At 47.3% G+C, this 23452-nt stretch overlaps 1 protein-coding gene across 3 annotated transcripts in view; it reads right to left on the reverse strand.

Annotated features, from left to right (window-relative positions):
• Window positions 1-10814, reverse strand: part of LAMA5 (laminin subunit alpha 5) — an 88792-nt gene extending 77978 nt beyond the window's left edge. For all 3 annotated transcript variants that reach the window (XM_032704786.1, XM_032704785.1, XM_032704783.1), the window contains exons 1-2: window positions 10518-10814; window positions 4408-4560 (exon numbers count right to left, since the gene is read on the reverse strand). In XM_032704786.1, the coding sequence (XP_032560677.1) occupies window positions 4408-4560; window positions 10518-10805 (441 nt within the window). In that variant the 5' untranslated portion in view covers window positions 10806-10814. The remainder of the gene's footprint in view (window positions 1-4407; window positions 4561-10517) is intronic.
• Between the last annotated feature and the right edge of the window lie 12638 nt (window positions 10815-23452).

Here is a 23452-nt window from a genome sequence, read left to right on the forward strand (position 1 = left end):
AATTTCCTTTCCATCTTCATGAGTTACCAATGAATGAAACTTTATTTTTCTCTTTTTAACCCCAAAGGGAGCTGCACTTTAAGCAGTAACACTCTGGATCTCTCCAAAGGAGGAGACTTCTCTCCTCAGCAGCAGAGGTGAATGGTGTTTCTTGCTGGTCACAGGTATGCAGGGGAGGCTGTGTGCCCTCCATGAGGCACTGCTGGATTAAATACCTTTAGGGTGTAAATCAAAACTCCCTGCAAAGCTTCAGTCTGAAATTCCGTTCTCCAGTGTCACCAGGGCCAGCAGACAATGTGGGGGGAGATGGGGGATGTATCCAGCCACCTTCTCACTGCAGTAATTAACCTCAAGCAAGCACTGGCACGAAGCTCCTGCTCTTGCATGACTGCGAGCATTCCTCCCCACAGAGTTTATCATAAAGCACCAACTATCCATAAACATCTCTGGGAAGGGCTGGCCTGGGTTCACCTTCATGCAAGGAAGATGTAGGGCCCTGGCAAAAAGCCAGCCATTCATGTTTCTTTAAACCTCCTGATTTTTGTCAGCTCTGACTCAAATGACCTTCTTGGAAAAAAAAAAAAAACACACACCCCAACAAAAAGAATCTTCCATCACACCCTTTCCTCCCCTCCACCCACTGTGGCACTTAATCACTGCAGGATCACAGGGGACAATTCCCATGGTGGCAGTGAGTCATGGTCTGGTGGCCCTCTGCCCTCTGCACAGCCCCTCTGCACCAGAGGCACTTCCCCATTTCCAGCTGGTCTGGAGCCTCCAGGCAGGAGAGGAAACACCTTGGAGCTGAACAGCAGTGGGGCAGGCTGAAGAGCCTCCATCACACCATGGACCTCTTCCCTCCAAGCCAGGTAGGACAGCCAGGTTTGGGACTGTGACAAGTCCAGATTGTCCAGCAACAGCAGTGTCCTCCCAACACAGCAAAGTCAATTCTTCTGCCCTACAAGACCTGAGTTGTGCTTCATCCTTGGTGCCATGATGTATTTTACAACAAATCCAAGCAGGGGCCCAGCCATTCATCCTAAATATACTAAATCTTTAAGCACAAGATCATGATTAAAAAAAAAAATTCCCCTCTTCATAGTCATCCCTTCAGCAGCTCCTAAAATCCATTTAACTTTCCTCCCTGGAGCTGTTTGCCATATTTCTGCTGCTCAGACCTGGGAACCCTCAAGTGAATTTTCCTCCTTTTCTAGCCTTTCTCCCACAAGAAATAAAATCCAAGAAGAAAAATCACTCATCCTCATGGATGGAGGAACAGACACAGCACCAGCAGGAGCAGTTCCGATCCAACCTCCCCAGCAGATAATCGGACACAGCCTCTTCCCAAACAGTTGTGGGAGCTCTGATCCGCCTTGCTGATGAAGCCATTAAGATTAGGCCACTGCTGGCACTAAGAAGACGTGAGGAGAGAGTTTAATATCCTCACACCAGCTGGGTGGCCAGCCCAAGCCATTCTTTAACTTATTTGCTGGCTGTGAATATTCCTCCTTCTCTCCTTCCCATAGGATTTTAGCATCCCTGTGAGGAGAGCAAGCTCCCAGCTAGGAAAAGCAAAGACCAACAGGCTGCTTAATTAACTGCCCCTCTCTCAGTTGCCACAGCCTCGCCAAATGCTGGAGAAACCAGATTCCAACGGGTAATTAAGCACTTCTGGCTCGAGAGGGTCAAAGCCAGCAGGGAAGCACAGCAGCAAAGGAAGGGGCTGACACCATAAATCCTGTGCCAGCCCCTGCTGTGCCCCCATGCCATCAGCTCCAGCACTCCAGGCACTCATGACTCCCCAGAGGGATAAAGGCTTTTAGTGGCCATCAGTCCCTTAAATTAAATCTTAATTGGTCCAAGAGCTCCCTAGAGGGATACACAAAGCAAGGAGAGGCCTTGTTTGCCAGCCAAAATAAAGCCCTGCTCTCAGACGTGCCTTTGAGGGTGTTGTTACCTGTGCTGTTTCACAGGTATCCAAGGAATTTCTAAAGCCTGGCTGCCAGGTATGCTGGCCTGATCCTGCGCCCACCCTGCTGGGTCCCAAGAATTCCTCTTTCTCTCTTCCATCCTTTCAACCACACTCAACTTCAAAAGGAGGAAATCAGAGATTCTGTAACATTTCATCTTGTTTCTATTGCCCGACCTACCAAAGCAAAGGAGGGAAAAGCAAAGACCTGACTCTCACCAGGAGCATAAACAGGTTATTACAGCAATTACATGCAATAAGGGCACATATAAAGGGGAAGCCACTAAAAATGGGCTGGAGCCTTAGGTTTGCCCAGCTGTTGAGACCAGCTGGGTATGATGTATTGCACTGGTGGCAGAGGGTCTGTGAGCACAGAGAAAATCCATGCCAGGTAAAGCATCTGTCTGCAGCACCATGAGCAAATTCTGGTACCAATCCTGCAGAAAGGATCGTGCAATCCCACCTCCCTGGGTACCAAGGGCAAATAGACTCAGGAGAGGAGGGCAGGAGGGAGGTGTTCAGCTTAGACTAGCTCAGTTTTAACAGTACTGCAGCCCCTCCAGATTATTCCAGGCTCTGGCTCCCAGCACAGCAGCTCTGAATGCCACAAACCCCCAGGTGAGGCAAATGCAGCAGCTTGCAGCAAACACAGCACAGCTGGGTTAGCTCTGGCCTAAAGCCAGAAAGTTGCCACAGAGAATGACAAAGAGGAGGAGAAGCTCCCAGGGAAAGCTGGTCCTTAAAAATCCCTCTCCAGAAGACGTGAATGATCAGAAAGGCACATTGCAGGCTGGCCCCTGGACAGAGGGGGAGAGTAAAGCAATCCACTCAGCAGCACATCCCTGCCAGCTAGGATGTTTCTAAGAGACACAGCAGATGCCACCCACGCTGGTGAGGGCTCAGCACAGCGTGTGCAGCCCCGGGAGGCTTTGCCCACACAGCTATTGTGTGATGCCTGGTGTGCCCCAGGCGGTAGCAGATATTTCACTGGTGCTGTGCACAGCACAGCTTTGGACAGCTGGCACTTGTGGGAGAGAACAAATTCGTGGAGGGTCTTTGAGAGACTCCAAATGAGTGCTACAGGGCAGAGACAATCCTGGGGACTACAGTCTGTGTTGGAGGCATCTAATAGAAGGGTGTCCTCATCAATACAGCCCAGGTATCCATGGCTGTAAATGTGGAGTCAGACACCTTACAAACCACAGTGACAAATGAGCCTTTACTCCACCAGAGGGTGAAAAAGCCACCTGCAAGGCCAGTGCAAAGCTTCAGTGTCCGACAAGGCTCGAAATCCCTGCAAACAGTGCAACCTCCCACAGGAGCAGTGGCTCAGCCCCTGAAAGGCTGCTGAGCAATCACAGCAGCCAGGTTTCCTGTGCAAGAGGTGAGCTGCCCACAGTTCCACAACTGCCCCATCCCATGGACCTTCCAGCCAACGAAAACCCAAACGTGGCTTGTAGCAGAGCTTGGGGAAGCACAACAGAGAAGGTGAGAGCCCATCTCTACCTGTTCGTGGGGGCCCTTCAGTGTGTGTCTGCTAAAGTGTTACAAACTGTGGAGCAAATGCCCCAAATGCTGAATCACAAGGGCTAAGGCTGCCAGGGAGCAGCTGGGACTGCTGAGCATTGCAGAAGAAGGGGTGTCTCACGAACCCCTGTCCTGGCCAAGGACTGAGGAGTTCCCCCATCCAACAGCCAGAGTAGTGGCTCCATACTAGAAAGCAGACCCACATCCCTCAGCCCTTCAGATCTCTGGCTTACAGTGCCTTCCTGCCTTTGCAGTCCAACCAGGGCATCTTTTCTGCTGCTTCCCTCTAAGCTGAGGAAAAACTGAGAGAACACTCCATTTCCAGAGGGACAGCTCTGTGGATGAATAGGAGCAGCCAAGGAGGCAGTGGGGGCTGGCAGCCCTGCTATTACAATGGTAATTCCCTTTGACTTGCCAGCATTAGAGACCAAACATCCATTGTCATCCTTTGTCTTTTACAGGAAGATCTTCAGCATGGACCTGCTGTTTCTAAAGTTTTAAATGTACTGGCTAAAAGCTTTAGAGAGCGACCTTGAATTTCTCAGGGCTATATTTTCCAATTTTTGGGTGAAGCCTTGCTAACTGTCCCCCTTCAAGAGGCAGGTACTCTCTAAGGGGAAATGGCACCTACAAAATGTGGTGGCTTTCCACGAGTGACTCAACTTTTAGGGAGAATCTAAATAGTAACAATAAATAACACATAATTTGTTATAACTATATTAATATAGTTAATATTACAAACGGGCAAAAGGTTTTCCCTTCCATATTTTAACCAGAACCTCATGCCACGTTATTAAATGAGTGGATTTTGTTCCACACTTCCACAGAGGTCTACTAAAGGATTTTAGAAGCACAGCAGCAGGTCCTCACCAGCACCACCTACAACATAACGAAGAAGGGAATTGGGTTACCTGTCCAAGGTCCAGAGTGACGTTGACCTGGTTGAACTCCAGCCCCCGGGAAAGAGGGGGGCTCTGCCACCAGCGCTCTGTCCCATCAATGGCATTTGTGATGGGGTGGGCCTTGTTGCTGTTTGCAGAGGAGCAGATGTCGCAGTACTGGCCCTGTTGGAAAGTACAAAACCAACACTTAAACCCCAGCCAGGAAAACGTGGTACAAAGCAGACAGGTATCACAGCAATTCAGAAAATACAGGGTGTAAGCCTGCTGATGCAAATCTATATATAAACTTTTTGTTTGCTCTGATTTGAAGCATGAATGGAAAAAGGAACATGAAAAGGCTCAAAAACCCCCTCAACCACCCAGTGTAGAATTTTGGCTGCTCTTAGCAGCATCCCTTCTATATTGCAGATATACATTGAGTGCTGGCAAAGGAACCTGGGCACAAAGAACTCGTTACCAGATGCAGAGAGAGAAGCCACACCACAGCAGAGAACAGTAGTTCAAGCTCCATGGCCACCAGCTCCTCTGCTGAGGCTGCCATTCACACCCCTGCTGATGCCCAGAGATCCTGACCCAGATCATTCAGTCATTTCTACAGACACACACTGGCAGTTCCTCTGCCCAGCTCTCTGCAATCTGTTTCTTGTCCACCTATTCATTTCACAATATAGTCCTTTCAGCTACATTTTCAAGCTTAATAGTCTCACAGCAGAGTTCCTTTTGCTGATGATGCTGCAATGCAAGGCCAGAGAGGGACAGCCCCAGCTGTCAGCTGGCCAGGCACCTCACTGCCATCACTTCTCTGCCTTGCCTTTGTGGTGCGGGTGGTTGTGTCAGCTCCATGGACACGGTGCCAGAGAAAACAGCCCTGCAACTTTAACAGCAGGATCAGACAAAAGACCTGAGCTGTTAGGGGCAATTCTTTCTTTCCCATTAAGGGACAAATGAATCTGACCCACTCTCAAAAAAACCTGCAAATAGCCCTGAAAATTGGCAAGTTATTTCTTTTGTGGAGCCACTGTTCTGTCGCTTGAATTGCTGCTACAACAGCCTAGAAGGGGACTCTGTTAAGGGCAGTTTTCCTTTTAAAGGCGCAGTTATGTCCAGGCAGGAATGCTGCCCTTGCCTGTCCCAGCTTCAGCCAGCGTTAATATTACACCAGGTACAAGATCTCAAGACAGGCAATCCCCTTCCTGTTCACTGCATCTGCACCCCTACAAGGGCTGAGGCAAGACAGAGCCACCGCAGAGCGTGTGATTTTCCAGATGCTCCAAACTCTGGAGGAATCTCCGTGCAAAGGAAACAGATTTCACAGCATTCTTCCCCACAGCCATGCCCTATGTTATTTGCAGGCAATTATGCAACACAAATTGTCCTGAACAAGAACACGTTTTCATTAAGTGTTCTGGAGATATGAGAATAGCAGACTGGGCAAGCACAAGGCCAAAGAAAAAGGAAGCTAAAACCACCCAGGTAACCCTGACACCCACTGTACAGAGCCCCCACTGCACAGAGAGGTCAGGACAAGGCTCGTTTGAACATGCTTTGAGCCAGGAGGGAGAGCAGACCAGATAAAACTGACCCAAGTCTTCAGCTCAAACCTTTAACGGGAACCGGTGCAACAGGTTGTGTGGAAATTTCTGCTGCACAATGCACAACACTGGGGGGGGGGGGGGGGGGAGTGAGGCAAGGTTACAAAATGGGGATAAATAACAAAAATAAAGTGTTCTCATAGTTTAAATTCTTGCTACAGACGTAAAAACCATTTTGGACCCAAAGTTCACATCGACTGAAGACAGTCAACTCAAGTTAAATTAGAGGGGACTAAAAATTACAATCAGCTGCTCCACATTTGTAATGCTGCTGTTGTCCCTCCCCACTGCTGTGCAGCCTGGGCTGGAAACACATCAACAGCTGAACCAAGTTTGCTGTTAAAAGCATGATTAGCCTCTCTGATGCACCAGTTGCTCATTAGTTGTTTCATTAGAGCCAGACCTAAAGCTGGTGAGAATCATTTCCAGCTATTTGTATTTCAGAGAAACTCAGCTCCCGCGCAGTGCGTCAGGTTCTCTACAGGGGAGTTCTGACATCAGTAGAGGACTTTAATTAAAAAAGCAATTGTGAGCAGCAGGCTTAGCGAAGGCAGCAGGTTGCCAGAGCAGAAGAGGTGTGGACACCGCTAAGGTCCACCAAAGAAAGAACTTTGCAAAAAGAAAGCAATGCAAGAAGTTGCAGGGCAGCTTAGAGAACATAAAACTGCCACTATCAGAGCAAACTGCAAAGAGAGAGATAAGGAAGAGGTTTGAATGGAGTGCAGCTTACAGAGACCTGCAAGGCCCAATCCTGTTCCTACTCAATTCAGTGGGAACTTTGAAGTTTCCCCTGAGCGTGAAGACTAGCCAGGCACCCCACTGGCACCACTCGCCTTGGGGAAAATAGGTGGCTTTGTCCCAGTTTATCTATCTGGCCCTGCCATGACCCAACATCAGCTCTCCTCACCTGATTTATCAGAAAACCACAGGGAGCATAGGGCAGCCTGGGCTGCTGGGGATGAGGTAAAAAGGGCAGGAAATGGGGGGTAAAAAGTACTGTTTCAGACAAGTAAAATGCACGCTCCTGCTACCAGGGCTGTCCTTGCAGATCAGCTGCTCAGGCAAAGTTAAGCAGTGCTGTCTCACCAGGTGTTTTTTTCTGTGAGCAACAGCACCTTGTTCTAAAAACTTTCATTTTCAGCCACAGTTAAACCCCTGAAGTCCAACTCTATCACATATGTAAATGCAAAAGAGACATGTATAGAGAGGTACAGCATCAATTGTCACCCGGAGCACGGAGAGCCCTGGGCTGAGCTGGATTCCCAGTGCCATACGGGACAGACATGGTCTGGGATTACAAAGCACCAGGACAAATGGTCACTGACTACTGTAGGGTATCAAAAGAGAATGTCACTTAATTCATAGACACTCAGGTATGAAATAGCTTCGGATCTCATCTGTCAGTGACACCTGGAAGAGTGAGAGGACCAGACCTCTGGTCAATGCCCACATACAGCTCAGCACCACAATTCACTGTGCAAACCAGTGCTTGGAACACAGGGTGCCTGTGAAGACAGGCTTTAGAGGAAGGCAAAAGTTGCACTGACTTGAAAACAGTGAAGTTTGTTTTCTGTTCTTAAATTCTGAGGTCTAAAATTCCTTCAATTAATGCTAGTAACTTGCCTTACTGTTATACTCCTAATCTCCTTAAATAATCGTCTACAACCCTGCCTCACTCCAAGCACAATATACAATCCCTGCTGGAACAGCCCCCTAGGCAGAAGGGTGGGATGGGGAACATGAGCACACTGTTATGCCTTTGCAGAGTCGTCTGTCTTGGAAGACAGCTACAAACATCTGCAGCAAAGCTCAATCAGAAAAAAGAAACCTATGACCTCTCTTTTGCCTCATCTTCAAGACATGATCATTAAGGCAGGATCGCCCATGCTGAAGAGTGAGTTGGACAAGGGAAGCAAACCTCCATGGGAAGTCCATTTCAGCACACCTCAGCACTGCTGTGCATCACATCCTTCCAGACTGAAAAGCCCCCCATAGTTGGAAATGCTCTCTTCTGCCAAAAACCCCTGAATAAAGCAAAGGAAACTCCTTGAAAAGGTTTACAGCCTTCCCATAAGCTGTGCCAAAATCACTGCAAGTGTCTTTAGAGCACCATTATTTCAGAAAGCTTAATGATTATTCACATTTTAAGACTATCATGTCTTAAAGTCAGTGAACTCCATTTTCTGAAGTCTTCTACAATGCCAAATTAAACCAGTAGAAAACAGAGAACTAACTGAACTAATTTATTACATGACTGTATTAATGTTTATTCTAGGTCTTTAATCAAGCAAATGTCCCTTCACCACCACAGCATGTGGAAGTGTCTTGGGAGGGTCCTGAGGCATTGTTCCAGAATTTCTGACCAAACCCCCTCATGCCACGGCCACACCACAAACGAGCAGCACTGAGCAGGTGAAGGGAGAAGGGAAGGGACTCTGCTCTGGTGTGACACACGGGCAGTGAGGACATGCATGTGGAGTTCATTATTGTTGTTTCAGCCTGCTCAAATTGAACACTTCCCTCCCACCTCCCTCCTTGCTTTAGTCACCGGGTGGTGCTGAAACCCCTAAAGGGGATGAATTGGGAACTCTGACCTCTGCTCTGATGCCTCCTGTTTCCTCCCCTCCCTTTTAGGTGCTGCCTGTGGTCATGGAAAGGAGCTACTACAAAAGGATTTTTCTAAAGCTTTCAGACTGACTGGAGACCGCTGGCCTGGGAAGTGGTGCTCAGATCAAAGCCACCCTGTGCCAGAGCTGCAGAGGGGACGGAAGGGGGTCGCTGCAGAAATCCACAGCTAGGGAGCTGTGTTTGGCAGCAGGGGAATTGATGAGGCTGCCCCCCCGAGCTGGTACAGCCTGAAGGGTTTCTTTTAGTCACCAGCATCCTCAGAGCTATGTGTCATGCTGAGCTAGCAGGGTGGCCAGAGCACAGATGGACACATGTGGAGTGATAAATGCATACCCACATTTGCCAGCTTCTCCAAGCACTCATTCCTCCTAGTTATACTTGGCAGACCATTCAACTTGTTTGCAAGAGCACATAGTAGCGGTCAACTTCTTCATCTTTCCTTACTCCTTTGCCTCACTGTAGGCACAATTACTACATCGAGGTCCCTGTAAGCCTCCTGCTACTGGGACTTGAAGCAAAGCTTCTTCAAGTTACATTATTCTACAGTGCAGCAAAGTGAAACAGATCACTTTAGAAGGTGGCAAAACTCAAGAGGAGGATAAGTCAAGTTTTTGCCATTCAGTAACATCTTCAATAATTTATACTGTGTAGAGAGCAGAATTCCATGTCATAACCACACAATAGCCAGAAAATTCCTAGTACAGCACTAACTCAGGAGAATGCGGCCAGAATGAGAAAAATGCTTCAGAGACAACTATGTAACAAAGCCACCCCAACCAAGAGGCCAAAAAAGGCTCAGACCAAGAATCTGACAGTTTTCCCTTGCTCATCCTTACTATTACCTACAACATGGACAACCCCAGTGCTCCAGGGAACAGGTGAAGTGGCACCTTAACCCTCACAAGCAACAGGCAGAAAACACTGGTGAGCAGCAGCTGGTGGCTCCAGGCTGGGAGAGCATTTCAAATCAGAGCTGCTCTTCCCAGCCTGGGCTGCCCTGAGGGGAGGCACAGGATCTGGAGTTCCTGCAACTAAAACTAGTATTTTACAAGCCCGTTTACAACTGCTCTTTCCTCTCTTCAAGAGAGCCATAGCTGTTACGCTGCACTGCAGTTTTTACCGTCTACACATTCCTGGCTGCAAGCTCCCTCTGGGCAGCTCAAAATGGGACCCCCGAGATAAGTCACCTGACATTCGCTTGTAAAATCCACCCTCGTTACTTTCCCTCTGCTCATCCCAACGCGCGGAGTTAAAACACATCAAGGTAAATATTATCACGTTTAAGATACATCAAGGTAAATATTATCACGTTTAAGATACATCAAGGTAAATACTATCACGTTTATCATAACGATTCTCTGACTAGAGGAGGAATGTGAGAGGTGGTTTTCTCGGGATTTTATAAACATAAAGAACCTACAAACTTTAAAAATAATGCCCCGGGAACTCAGCGAGCTGCGTTTCATGTGAGCAACTCCTGGCAAGGCTGGGGGAGAGAGAGAGAGAGAGAGAGAGAGAGCACGTGCGTCCCACCGCCCCGCTGCTCCGGGGAGCTGCGGACAGGCCTGGGCAGGGGGATGCGCTGGGACCACCCCTGCCTGCCCTTCGCCCCCTCCCCGAGCGCCCCAGCACGAACACAGCAGCAGCTGCTGGACCAGCTCTGCACAAGGGATGCGTGGGAAAACACGCGCGGAGCGGGGCCGTGGGGCCCCGAGATTCCCCAGCGCAGTCTCTGCCCCCGAGAAACGGGTGGGACGAGGGAGCGCTGGCCGGGGGAAGCACAAAGCCGGGCTGGGACCCTTCCGCACCCCCCGGCTGTGCCGCCCCGGCGAGGCTCCGCGATCCGCCCGTGTGCGGGGTCTGCGCTCCCCCCCCACCCTTCCCGCGCACCGGCCGTACCTGGATAGTCTGGTTGGGGTCCCCCCCGGCCACCGGGCCCCCCACCAGTTTGCAGTAGAGATCCTCCACGGCGCGGCGGCTGCCGGCGCCCGCCGCCTCCTCGCCGCAGGTGGCGGTGGCGGAGATGCGGGTGCCCTCGGCCAGGTTGAAGTAGGGCGGGTGGAGGCTGTGCCCGTTCACATCGCTGGGGAAGGAGGCGGGCGGCCGGGCGGCGGCGGCGGGCAGCGCCAGCAGCACCACCAGGAGCAGCCCCGGCCGCGCACCGCCCCGCTCCGCCGCCCTCGCCATCTTCACCGGGGGCTGCCCGAGCGGCGGGGCCGGGCAGGGGCAGCAGCTCCCGTCCCGCCGCCTCCCTCGGCTCTGCGGCCGCGCCGCCGCCGCGCTACTTCAGCCCCGGCGGCGGGGAGGGGCCGCCCGGCCCCGCCGCCCCCATTAACCCTTTCGCCGCCCCCCCGGGAATCCCCCGCTCCACGCCCGGCCTCGCCCCGGGAGCCCCCCGCTCCGGCCCGGCCAAGTGGGGTGAAGGGATTCCCCACCTCCCGAATAAAGGGGAGACAGGATCCCCCCGGGGAACAATGTGCCCATTGTATGTGCGGGGCTGCGCTGCCCGGAGGCTCCGCTGGTGTTTTAGTACGTTAAACTCCATTAACCGAGAGATGGGTTATCTACAGGAAAACACTCTATTACTAATTAACAAATCAGGGGAAGGCTCCACCGACTCCAGTTGGCTCTCCTCGAGTATGATGTGGGTTCTTGTTAAATTTGGGCAGTGAAAATTTTACTTCCACTTTCCCCAGAAGGGATGGCTTTCGGGAAATGACTTTACCTTCTCACAAGGGGAAAGAAAGCAGCTCAGTGATAATCCAACCTTCACCCAGTCTGTCCACGAACAGTCCCTCCGCGGTGTGACTTGCAAGGACACACAGTCAGGTCTTTATATGCTGCTGGGGGGAAGACACTTTACAGACAAGAAACTGAACATGTGTGTATATACATAAATATATATATACGTTTGTATATATATACCAACACATAAATTAACTCATCAAATCACAGACTTTTTTTAAATCCAAGAATTAAATGATATTCACAAAATGTTGTGCCTGAACTAGACTAGACTCCATACAGTTGGATTGCTGCAGTATTTGAACCTCACAGGAAGCAAAACAAGCCCTTAAACATGTCCAGGTCTTCACAGGCTGCTGCTGGGCATTTGCTCCTTGCCAAACATCATCCTCTTTGTTTCTTTTTTTCTGTGGACAGCCTAGCAGGAATCAGCCCTCTTGGAAAAGTTCTTTAAAATAATTAAAAAAAAAAACCAAAAAAGCATTGTGATGTGTGTAGTTCAAATAGGTAGTTCCACAGACTGCATTCACATATGGCATATATCTAACAGGCTGTGCCATTACACTAATTTCAGCACTTTCAGGGGCCTTTGAAACATCTTTTTTGCTGTATCTGAAGCACTGTATATGTGGGATAGCGCCACAGGCAGTCCGACACTCTCAGCCCTCCCGCCAGGTGCTGCTTGGGAACGCTGGTGGGTCTCAGCATCAGGAGGTGGAGGAGCGCAGACCCACATGCCATCAGGAGCCAGGGAGCCATCCAGTGCCAGCTGTTTCTCTGGGATGCATTAGCATGACATCAGGACTTGTGAACGCAGGGCGGTGAGAGGTGCCTGGTTCCACATGGCGAGGAAGCACTGAAGCACAGCCGCCAAGCCCATTCAGTTAGAAAGACTTCCTAAAGGGCTTTCAGACATCATTTAACCCCTTCTTGCTTGCCCATCACTTTGGAGACCTTTCCCCCGGTTTCCCCACTTAATGCAAGATCTTATCACTCCGCAGATGAATGTATCCTTTAGAAGTGAAATAGAACCTTTTAAAACAAATTCTTATCAAGAGAGCAGGCAGTCTTTGCCCTTTAAACTGTGCTTGAAAATGGGTAGGTTCCTCTGGGGAAAGTGGAACAGCCACCTCTGAGAATACTTGTGCTCTGCAGTAATGGTTAACTAACATGTTTATGTACCCGAGACCAATACTCCACACGACAGGAATTAAAACTTCCTCAAACTTTATCAAATGCCGTATTTAATTAGCTACTTACACCCCATGGCACCTGTGAATATGTAAAAGGAGTTAACAAGGAAAGCAGGGCACAGATTAAGAAAATAACTTTCTCCCACCCCCACGACAGTTTCAAGGCAAAAGACTCGGGCCAGGATAATATCCATAATCCCTCTAGTGGTAACGTGGTGGCACGTAATTAATCTCCTCTCCAAAATACAATTAAGGAAAGTGAAATCACAGTTACCACGTGGGTTTGTGGCACAGACTCAGGAGCACCACGCAGATAAAATGACCCTTCTGCAGTATGAACTGCCTCTAGTCAACCACAGAGCTACTTTCAAAGACAGTTTGAAGGCTGCAGTCATACTTAGGCCACCTAAAACTGAGGGGATCTGAAGTTTACCAAGAAGCAATGGAAATGGTTTAAAGAAAGAGCATTCTGAGGGTCTTTTTCCAGCACAGAAAGAAAGGGACAAAGGGTTTCTAACATTGCTAAATATCTGATTTAGAGGTTAACCAAAAACTTGAGGTTAACAACTTGAACTCCTATCCTGATGGCTATCCTGATCTCTGTTCAGCCACGCTGAGGACATGAGTCCCATCTAATCCAATGTCTCATCTGAGAGTCACTAGAAGCAAACATTTCAGGTGAAACCCCCCGTGGATGGTCAAGAAATACTCTGCTCCCAAAAAAGATGTCTCCTGATCTATGCAGGTAGAACTTTGCTTGAATACTGAAGCCTTTCTTCCATCTAAGATGTTTTGCTAAGCGTTAATTTCAACATCCCTGGACATCTGCCATTCCTGTTACTCCCTACTCTGATCCCTCTTTGAGTTATACTAGTTTCTTAGGCCTAGCAATGGTACTTCTTGGCTCAGCTTCACAAAGCTACTGGTCACACTGACATGCTCTCAAATAGGAGGTGTTGAAGCAGAGGAGACTTTTCCATTTAAATCCAATCCATTACCAGTGAATGCAGAAAGAACTGGAAAAAAAATCCGGCCTGTAGCATTCCTACTCCAGTCTTCTCTGAGCCTGCATGTAGCAACATGATTTAAACCATGCTGCCATCCATCTGCATCCCTTAAAGGCAGCTGAGTTCCACTGAAGTTTTTACTTTTGCTTCCCTGAAAACTGCAGGACCACAAGGAACTTGCCAGAAGCTGCCACCAGAAACCACAAACCCTTTCTTCAAGAAAGCTGTGGAGTGACAGACAGGGTTTGGGAGTGGGGAGGGACAGTAAGAGCTTAAAAGAGATCTGAGAACAAATTCAGCTTGCCTTGATGAGGAAACCCAGTTCCTAAATCTGAACAAAGATTCTGTAAGCTACAAGTGAGTTTTTCCTGTCTACATGGACCCTTTTAACCTGCAGCAGAAGCACAGGGAAGCATCCCACAGCCAGAAGTGAGGCCTGTCTAGTAATTCAGTGGTGATACAAACACATTCTGCTTGCTGTGAATAAATTCTCTGGGTCTGTATTGTCTATTACACACAAAAATGAAAGCAGTTCTCCTCGCTCCAGGAAAACCAACATATGGCCAATGGAACAAGACCCGTTGCCTTCACATGCAGTGTTTCCTACCAGGGTACCACCACAGTCAGAGCTGCCAGTAAGAGCAGGGCCTGAGCCAAGAGAAATAAGTGAGCATGTGGTTCTTGTATGGTATAGGGTCGGGAGCATGTTATCTTACGGAAGATTTAATTACTTTTCTACTACCCTGCTGCAAGCTGTGTGAAGGAACGTGTTTCCTGAGCTCTGCTCCATGGTGATCCAAGAAAATTATACCAAGCTCACCATTTTCATAAGCATGTCGTGTCTTGACACAAGTGTGTCAAGAACAGCTACTAGAAGCTAAGGAGTAAATTCCACATGAGCTGGAGTTGAACCAACACAAGCCAGAAGCGCAATCAATACCCTTCAAGCACATCTCCAGCTTTATAATTTTACAGCCTTCACAGGCTCTACCTGAGAAGATTGTAAAACAAATCCACAAAAGGCATAAGCTGGTTCCATGTGAGGTTTGTATTGAGTTTGCTGAGCTCACAGAGGCACAGAAAGGAGTTCCCCTCCTGTTCACACATACCCCTGCACACATGCACACACAGACAGTTCTGCAAACAGCCCACAGAGACCTGACGTACATTTCCTCCGTTTGTTCTTCAAACTGACAGCTCAATTACAGCTTTTTAAACCCTTCTGCATTGGGGGAGCTGGGGAACAGCTTGAATCTGCAGTGGGAAAGGACTCAAGAGTTTTGTTGAAGGCATGAGGAATTTGACCAGGATCTGCCCTGGTTTCTTAGACTGGTTCTTACAAACGCATAAAGCCAGAGGGGATGATCAAACTCATCTCACTTCCTCATCTGCTGTCTGCTACAGGCCATAAACTTCTACCCCATGGTGTTATACCCAGCACAGCTCTGCTCTTATGAAAGTATTCCTGGTGCTGGGTTTGCCATGCTAACAGAAATAGTTAAAACTGTACAAAACTGACCAGGCTGATAAGGTGATGCAACAGGAAGCGACTCTAGGAAAGATAGGATCCTTTATATCTTCTTGGAATTGAACTACACTGTGTGAAAATGCAACCCCCCGAAACTGCCAAGCACCAATGAGCAGTAGAAAGAGCTGAATTAGGACACATCTGGAAGGAGCAGTTATTTTTCCTCTCTTCGTAAAATTACTTTAATGTGTTTTATCTTTGTTTCCTTTATAGTGTTGCTCTTTTAACATTTATTCAAAATTGAAAGAGACTGGTTTGAGACAGAGCTGTTCAATTTGCCATGCCTGGGCAGCACCTTTTAGTTAAAACCAAAAGGCAGAAAACATCTGTGTTTTGTCTGCTGTGGACATTTTCACAAAGAGATCAAGAAGTTTCATAATGTAGCAGGACATGTTACTCTACACCGGAGAATTCAATTCACTTTAAGGTCAGCCTGTACCTTCCCTGTAATCAAATGGTTGCAAAACCCTCCCAAAGCCAGAACAGGTGTTTCATTCATACTGTCTGTCTACCTGGCAAGGACCCAAATACTTTCTTTTAAAGCCTAAACTCTGTATTATTCTGGGGTGCACGGAAAACATACACAAGTGCTGTCTCCTAGGCACGCTTCAGGCTCGGTCATCATTAGCTACGTGTTTTTCTTTGCACAACTCAAACAGGAGCACAGCTGCTTTTATGTTAATAACTAAATCATGCTTTAAATGTCTGCCACACAGCTCTGCCTTTAGCCAGAAGGGCCCTGCAGATTTAACGAGCTGACGTGTCAATAGAGATCAGTTCACCCACCAGAAAAGTGCAGCTACTCCTGGGGTGAGCCTTGGTAGCTGTTTAGCACCGCAGGAGAACGAAGGCTGCCATGTCAAGTTGAATCCGTGGTGGAAGCAGGGGGATGAGTGAATGTGCCCGGGATGAAGACCCGTGCAATGATGGGAGTTAACGCACCCGTTCGACTGTGAAACAGCAGCGGGGTCAAGCTGGAGACACACAGACAGACCGTGCTTTTGCTTCTTATCTGAAAGGTGGGACACAGCCAGCACTGCAAATGGGAAACTGAGTCAAGCCTGACTCAGAGAATAGCACTTTTCCTACTATGTCACTGTAGCTTCTTTGAATACCGGGAAGTTCATCCTCCCACAGATTACTTCACCCGGCCTTGTTTCTGTGCCCTGTGGCTATGTGCACAAGTATTCTTCAGGCATGGGGTCATGACAGGCCTTTGCTGGCTTCCACACACATCACATCATATCCAGTTTTTAAAAATCTAGGTGGAAATTATTGGTAGCAGGAAAAAATCCAGTAGCACTTCTAATCTTCTCTGCCATACAGTATAGTAATATTACCATTTTCCTATTAAGTCTCATTTCATTAATGAGAAATAATACCTAATTAATGAAAAGCATAATTAGGAACAGCAACATTACAAATGCCAAGCTGACCCCAGAGGAAGGAGCATCTCAACCAATATTCCAAACAAGCAAATGCCCTTTTGTTTTCTTGTGTGTTTTTCCAGATGAAGGGGCTGCCCAGTTCAATATACAGAGGCTGTGGCTCCCCAAAGGAATCAGCAACAAGAGATACAGTTAGAGGAAGGTGCACAGAGCCAGCAGCCCAACAGACCTGTAGGACTTAGCAGAACAAACATTTACATTTGGAATTTCCCTGTTACCTCCAATATGCAGTTTACTTTGATATTTAGAAATGCACAAAATTGAATGAAGCAGTGGAGACACATTCCAGCCATAAAAAGTAAAAACCAGCCTCAACACACAAGTTTTGTGTTTTCTTCTCCCTTCAGACAGGGCAAAGGCAACAACAGGTGAGGGAGAAGATAACTCCTCTGGAATAAAAGACATCAATGAGGACAAACGGAAGGAGTTGGTATCCAGGGCACACACCATCAACATCAAACACCCTCGTGTTTGCACTATTTGATTTAAGCACATGAGGAGACATAAATGCAATACCACTAGCTTTGCCCAGCAGTCCCCATCCTTTTCCAGGACAGAAGCTGCAGTGCAAAGAAAAAAAATGTCAACAGCCTTTCATGTACAATATCTTAGTCCCCATGACTGGGGAAGGCCAAACAGCCTCTGCTTGCCATCTCCCCACATGCTGGCACTGGGGACATGATTCCTGCAAACACACTAGTCACAGCCACAGCACTGCAGTGTGGAGGTGGCCCATCTGCAGCACATTGTTCCTCCTGTTTGAGGGCACCAGCCTGTACTGGTGCAAGTTGTGCTGCAGCCACTCTCAATGGAACCTGGCACAGCCCTGCTGCAGAGCGTCTTAGCATCATCTCAACACAGATGAGGATGAGTCCATACCTGCATTTTCCACTTATTTCAGAGCTGGAAAGAGGGAGATTAGTTACTACCCAAGATTCTCCTCAGGGCACAAGGCAGTGTTGGATGACAGATGGAGTTTAGCTCCAGCTGTGCATTGTGGGCTCTGCCTATGGGAAATGCTTTACCTTTTTTTTTTTTCCCCTCTGGGATACATTCAATCCAAACACAATATTGACAATCAGCTCTTCTTTTTGAGATTCCCAGTCCTAATCCATGGGACTTGCAGAGGGCAAAAGCATTGTAATGAAATATTAGCAAGAGTTGCCTTGGTAACTGCCCAGATGAAGCCCTCTTATATTCACTGAAGTTCTCCCAGCGTGACTAATACTCCTGGGCTGTAGTTACACCACTCTGGACATCCTGAATGCATGACCAAGTCAGCAGAGCAAACACACTCAAGCCCCACTTACACAGTTATGGCTTAATCTGATTATTTGTAGTTTGACCAAGTGCAAGAGAAATTTGCAGAGCTTCACTCTACAACCCTCATTTTCACCTTGCCTCTCTCAATAGCTCAGGCTGGGGTTTTCCATTCTGCATTTCCTAAGACAGAAAAAACCAGCAGCCTAACAGCTGAGTGCTAACTGCAGTCATCTGTTAAATGCATTTGGTAACATTTTCTTTATCCCATTAACCTTATCAGTGAGCGGAACACATGGGGAATGCTGAGGGCCTTCATGCAAAGAAAAGCAAGAAGCACTCAATGTACAGACCTCACCAGCATCTCTGCCACAAAATTCAGATCTGAACAAGCCTTCTCTCCCCTCACTTCCCTCCCAAGTTCCCTGGCTCTGCATGCACACGGGTCCCTGTGTGCTGTGTGGAGTCTGACTTGCTCAGGTACGTGCTGTTGACCATGTACAGCTTAAGGCTTGCACAAAAGAGACATTTTCTTCTGTTTGAGCAGGTGCCTGCAAAGAAAGCCCCGGACTGCAGCCCTGCTGTCCCCAGGAAGGCTGGCACCATCCCTCCCACTGGGCACTGACAGTGGGGGAAACTTAAGCGGTTCCTTTGTAAACTGCAGCTGACAGCCCAGAGCACTATCATTGCTCCAAACTTGGGCTTGCTCCCTGTGCTGGCTCCATCCATCCCAGCTGTCCACTCCAATCCTTAATTTTCCTTTTGTGAAGCTCCTTTCACTGTCAGGACTAAGGATTTATGGGTCCCAGAGAGAATGACTCAATGGCCTGATCCTGAAAATTGGCTTCTTTAACAGCAAGGAAAAAATGAACACAGCAGCACAGTCTCTGCCGGCACCGAGGACTCATGGTTTGGTTTTGTGCTGCACTAAGCTGTATGGGAACCAGGTTTTAAGAGTCAATTTACAGGGGATATAGGAAAGCATATTGCCCACTCCTAAGACATTCACCAGCACCAGCTGACTCACCCTAGAAATGGACACTGCAGGCTGGGAGCTCTGTAACAGGGATGTTTGTGCCTTTCATTAGTGTTTGCTCATTGTGTGCAGCACAAGTGAGTTTTCACACCTGTGTCCACCACAGATAAGAACTAGCCATGGTTTGGGCTCCTTATCAGGAAAAGATTTTATATATTTCCATTGTCACAGCCATTAATCTGAAATCTAAATTGCTTCCTATTTGGGAAAGCATCTGAGTTTTTTTTCCATGCAGATTATTCCTACAGTAGCTTAATAGGAACAGCTTTGCTGTTTTGTGCTTAAAAATAATCCCCTCCAGTAGGAAGAGGTAGCAAATAGGAAAATTGGTGCTTTCTCCAAAATAGAAGAGCAATGAGCCTGTTTCAGACATCATACAGAGAGATGGTGCCACAGCCAAGAACTTAGAGTACGGCTGAGGCTCAAAACCTTTTGCTACTGTTTTCCTGCATGACCTTGGACACATCATTTATCTTTCTCTTTGCCTCTCTTCATCAACTCAAAATGAAAAGAAGTAGCAGCCATGGGGTATGATAACAATAAAAGCTGTGAGATGCTCAACCATCCAATGTAGGCACATTTTTAAGTTTGTAAAAAATGGATTTAACAGCTAAGCCCTGCTTTGGACCCTGTAGGTCCAATAAACTTCAGTAAAACCCCACACATTCTGCCCAGCCTCTCCAGTTCGCCTTCGAGGAGATCAAACAGCAAGCACAAAAACTGACAGTGTGTCAGGATTTACACAGGTCAGAAACACAATGAGCCCTACACTCAACTCCAAGGGCTGGTGAGTGGTAAAGTCATTGTCAGCTCTCACCACTGGGCAGCCTGAGGGATTCTCCACACTGGGAGCTCTGGAGGTTCAGCTGGGATGCTGGAGCAGCCTCTCTACAAACAGCCCTGCTACGCTGGAGAATCTTGGATCATCCCAGAAGATGAGCTGGTATGTAGAATGTCTGCAGCCCTGGAGGTCAAGAACCCTTGTTTATACCATGGGGAAGCACTTTGGGATCCTTCAGTGCAAAATTTTGAGTGCAGTTTTCCAGCCATAACACTTCAAATGAGGTAGCTGGAAACATAACAGAGAGTAGCCTGGAGTTCATTCTTTGACTACTGGTTTTCAGCATGAGATTTCCTTCCCTTGCCATAACCTCCAATTTCCTCAGCACTTTAAGGAAGGTTTATATTGTGCATTACCTTTGTACAGTTCAGGTAACCAAAGAAATCTTCTTAAACTCAAATGGCTGGTTTGCAGGGATAGATCCTGTTACTGCTTTTAAATGCTTTGCGTTTATGGAGTATAATATTTTAAATAAAGAAAAATGAAACCTCATAACCACAGCTGGGCTATTTGTGGGAGGTTTCTCCTCAGTTTTCAAAGATCCTTGAAAAGCTGGCAAGGAAACCAAAAGCTATTTTACTTTCTTCAGGAACACTACAGGGAAAAAGGTACTTTGCGGATTAGGAGATTAAAATTACAAATACACTGTCTGATAATTTTATAGTAATTAAAGTAATTAACTTGATTGTGTACTACCATTTCAGCTGGCTTGGGCTTTTAGAATCTTATTTAAAGGAGCCAGATTATTAAAGTACTTCAGATGTGGAATTACTGCTGAAAGGTATCCACTCTGGATTGATCCACAGCTCTGAACTTTTAAGGACTCCCAAGATGAAAGCCATTTGGAAACTCCTTATGTGATTTATGCATATAGTGCCTGACATCCTCATCTTCATGCTAGGGGATTTATTCCTTCCCTAATGAGGTGGAGGTCAGGCATGCCACGCTTGTTCTGGAAGCACAGAGGGTATGGGCGTGTGCCCATTGGCATTCTTGCCTTGAGCTCTGCACTTCAAGGATGAGGTAGGAATAAAGGAATTTAATTAGTTCTTGCCTGCTTCTATTAAACAGCTCTAGAGGGAGAGATGCAGAGACAGTGTAATAAAGAGGGTATGTGATTTGCATACTAATAAAGGCACATACACTTTCTCTGGACAAGCCTTGACTTGATACCATGACTAGAACTTGCACTAAACCCAACTTTGTTCCAAAGTGAGCCTGCCACACACAGCAGCATGAGTTTCACAGCATTTTAAAGTTAATTACAACCTATTCTGCTTTTGCTCTTAACATCTCTCTGGCTGTTCCCTGGCCTGCAGCTCACTGAAAAAGCAGATTAAATGCTTTGGGATGTTTATCACATCCTTATTATTACAGGCACTCTCTGGCTTTGGGAGAGGAAGCATCAGATTCTTTTTTGCTATTTGTTGATCATGTTTGGGGCTGGAGGGAATGGAGGAGACCTGCTCCCCACACAGGAGGGACCGAGGCCGTGGCCTGACAACATGTTGTCTTTGGCAGCAGCCTTGGCCTAATCAGTTTTTGCCCTTCTTCCCTTTCTGGTTGTGCCAACAGAACCATTTGTGGAACCAGGCTGTGAACTGACCCAGCTATAAAAAGGGGTGTAAACAACCTTTTTACAGTTTATTTTTTTTAAGCTATCTTAACCCATCTAAGGAATAGCCCTCCCTGTGAGACTGCACAAGTCAAGCCTCTGGAAGCACAACTATTTCTGTGCGAGGCTGTTAACACAGGTACACACTACGAGTTGCTGAAAGGGACATTTAATTTAAGACAGCAGTTCCTAATATTAAGAGGAATGATGTATAGCAAAGTAGAGTGTCATTAGGCCAGAACTGAAAGTGATCCATCCATTTGGTGGGACAGACAGACAGGTCAATGCACTTGGAGTTCTCAGTTCTTGGAGCGTGCATAAGTTGTGCTGTTTCAGCCAGCCTTACAGATCTTGTCAGGGCAAAATCCCAAATGTTTTGCTGAAGTACTCTCCAGCCAAATCCAGATTCGCAATGGGATAGCTGAGTTAGTCAGGAAAGATAAATGAGCTGCAGTAATCAGCAGCAAAAGAGAAAAAAAAACAAAATATTTTAAGTGCTTATCTGGCTGCTGGATTGAGTCCTTGATTTTCATCAGTGTCCTATGTGGTCTTGGCAGAATTGCTCCCCTGCACCCCGGTTTCCCAGCTGTAAGGTAGATACAATAGGACTGCAGACACAGCAGATGAGATGCTACACGTTGAAGTAAAACACTGTCATAGGATAACAGAAAAATGTCTCACCTCACAGCACATGGCATCAGCAGAGGACAGGCAGCTTGTACCACTGACAGGAGTTTCGAAGCACAGCCATGTTCTCAGGGAAAGATCTGGGTGGTCTCTGATGCTGCTTACATTGATAATTTGCAATAAAACACCATCTTGGCAACATACCACAAACACCTTCCTACTTAATGAAAGCCCAACTTTGTCCCTGGAGCTGTTCAACCTGACACAGCTGCTCTGAACACGGTCCAAAGGCCCTGCAGAGGGTGGGAGGTACATGGGAAAACCCGGCAGAAGTGTAGGTGAAACAACATGCAACCACCACAAGCACCTGATGGGTTTGTTCCCAGCAGATCTTCCTTGACCCACTGAACCACCTGCACCAGCTGGACTTAGGATCTTCACCCCCCACCCCATCCCATCCCAAAGGATGGGGACATCTCTGTTTTTGAGTGCATCCAAAGCCTCCCCAAAGCACAGCTCTGTGAAATGAGCAGCTTGTGGTGACCTTCTGCTGCTGATCCACTCAGGACCCCCATGGAACTCACTGGTTTTACACCCAGGGAGCACAAAGCAGGAGCCAGCAGAGGTTCAGCTCTTCTGTTTCACCACTCCTGTACAGTAGCAATCAATCATTAATCTCCTCCAATCTATCACGAACCTCTGAATATACTGTTACAGATGGATCTCAAGACCAATGTTATCCTAACTCAGAGACGTGGGTAAAGCCTAATTTGAATGTATTTTCCCCTCCTCCAAATTACCTTGCTCTCACCAGTTAGCACAATCTTATTTCAAATCCAGCAAATCCCACATATGTGCAGTGGGCTGGATTTTTCAAAGTCTGCAGCTGTCATAACCCAGTTTTCAACTATTCAGTTTTTGGAAAGGTCCACCTTCACATTTTTAAACCCCAGAGTATTTCACAAACAGGACCGAGTTTGGAGTTTTTTTGAGAAAGATGTGACTTGCAATCCACATTTGTATGGTTACATTTTAAGGTAAACTATGAAGTTCTGAAAATCAGACATGCTACACCAGACACTCAAGATCAATATCTGTGTATGAAACTGCTGCCCTGCATGCAAAATATTAGGAAAAAGGGATCCCACATGAATAAGCTGAAATGTATAGAATGACAGAGTTGCTGTTTTGCCATGTAGCAATGATGCTTCACAGTCAGAACTCCTTCCCTGAGAACATCCCAGCACCATCTGAGCCGGCAGTAAATCCCCAAATTCTTTGACAAGTACATACATCCTGTTACCCTGCTTCACAACTGCAGAAATTAAGGCACGATGTTACAATGAATCCATGCCAGATTTCTTTAGAACTACTTGAAAAGCCTCCACAAACATCTCCACTGTCTCCAGACAGCAAGTTTGAAAGGAAAGGAGCTCCTCCAAGCACAAGCTCCACCAAGGAAAAGGAATCTCTGCAGAAATCCTCAGGAATGCAGAAAAACCTTATAACTCTTCCCAATACTTTTCCCCACTCT

Source organism: Chiroxiphia lanceolata, chromosome 17, assembly GCF_009829145.1.
Source record: "Chiroxiphia lanceolata isolate bChiLan1 chromosome 17, bChiLan1.pri, whole genome shotgun sequence".
Classification (NCBI taxonomy): domain Eukaryota; kingdom Metazoa; phylum Chordata; class Aves; order Passeriformes; family Pipridae; genus Chiroxiphia; species Chiroxiphia lanceolata.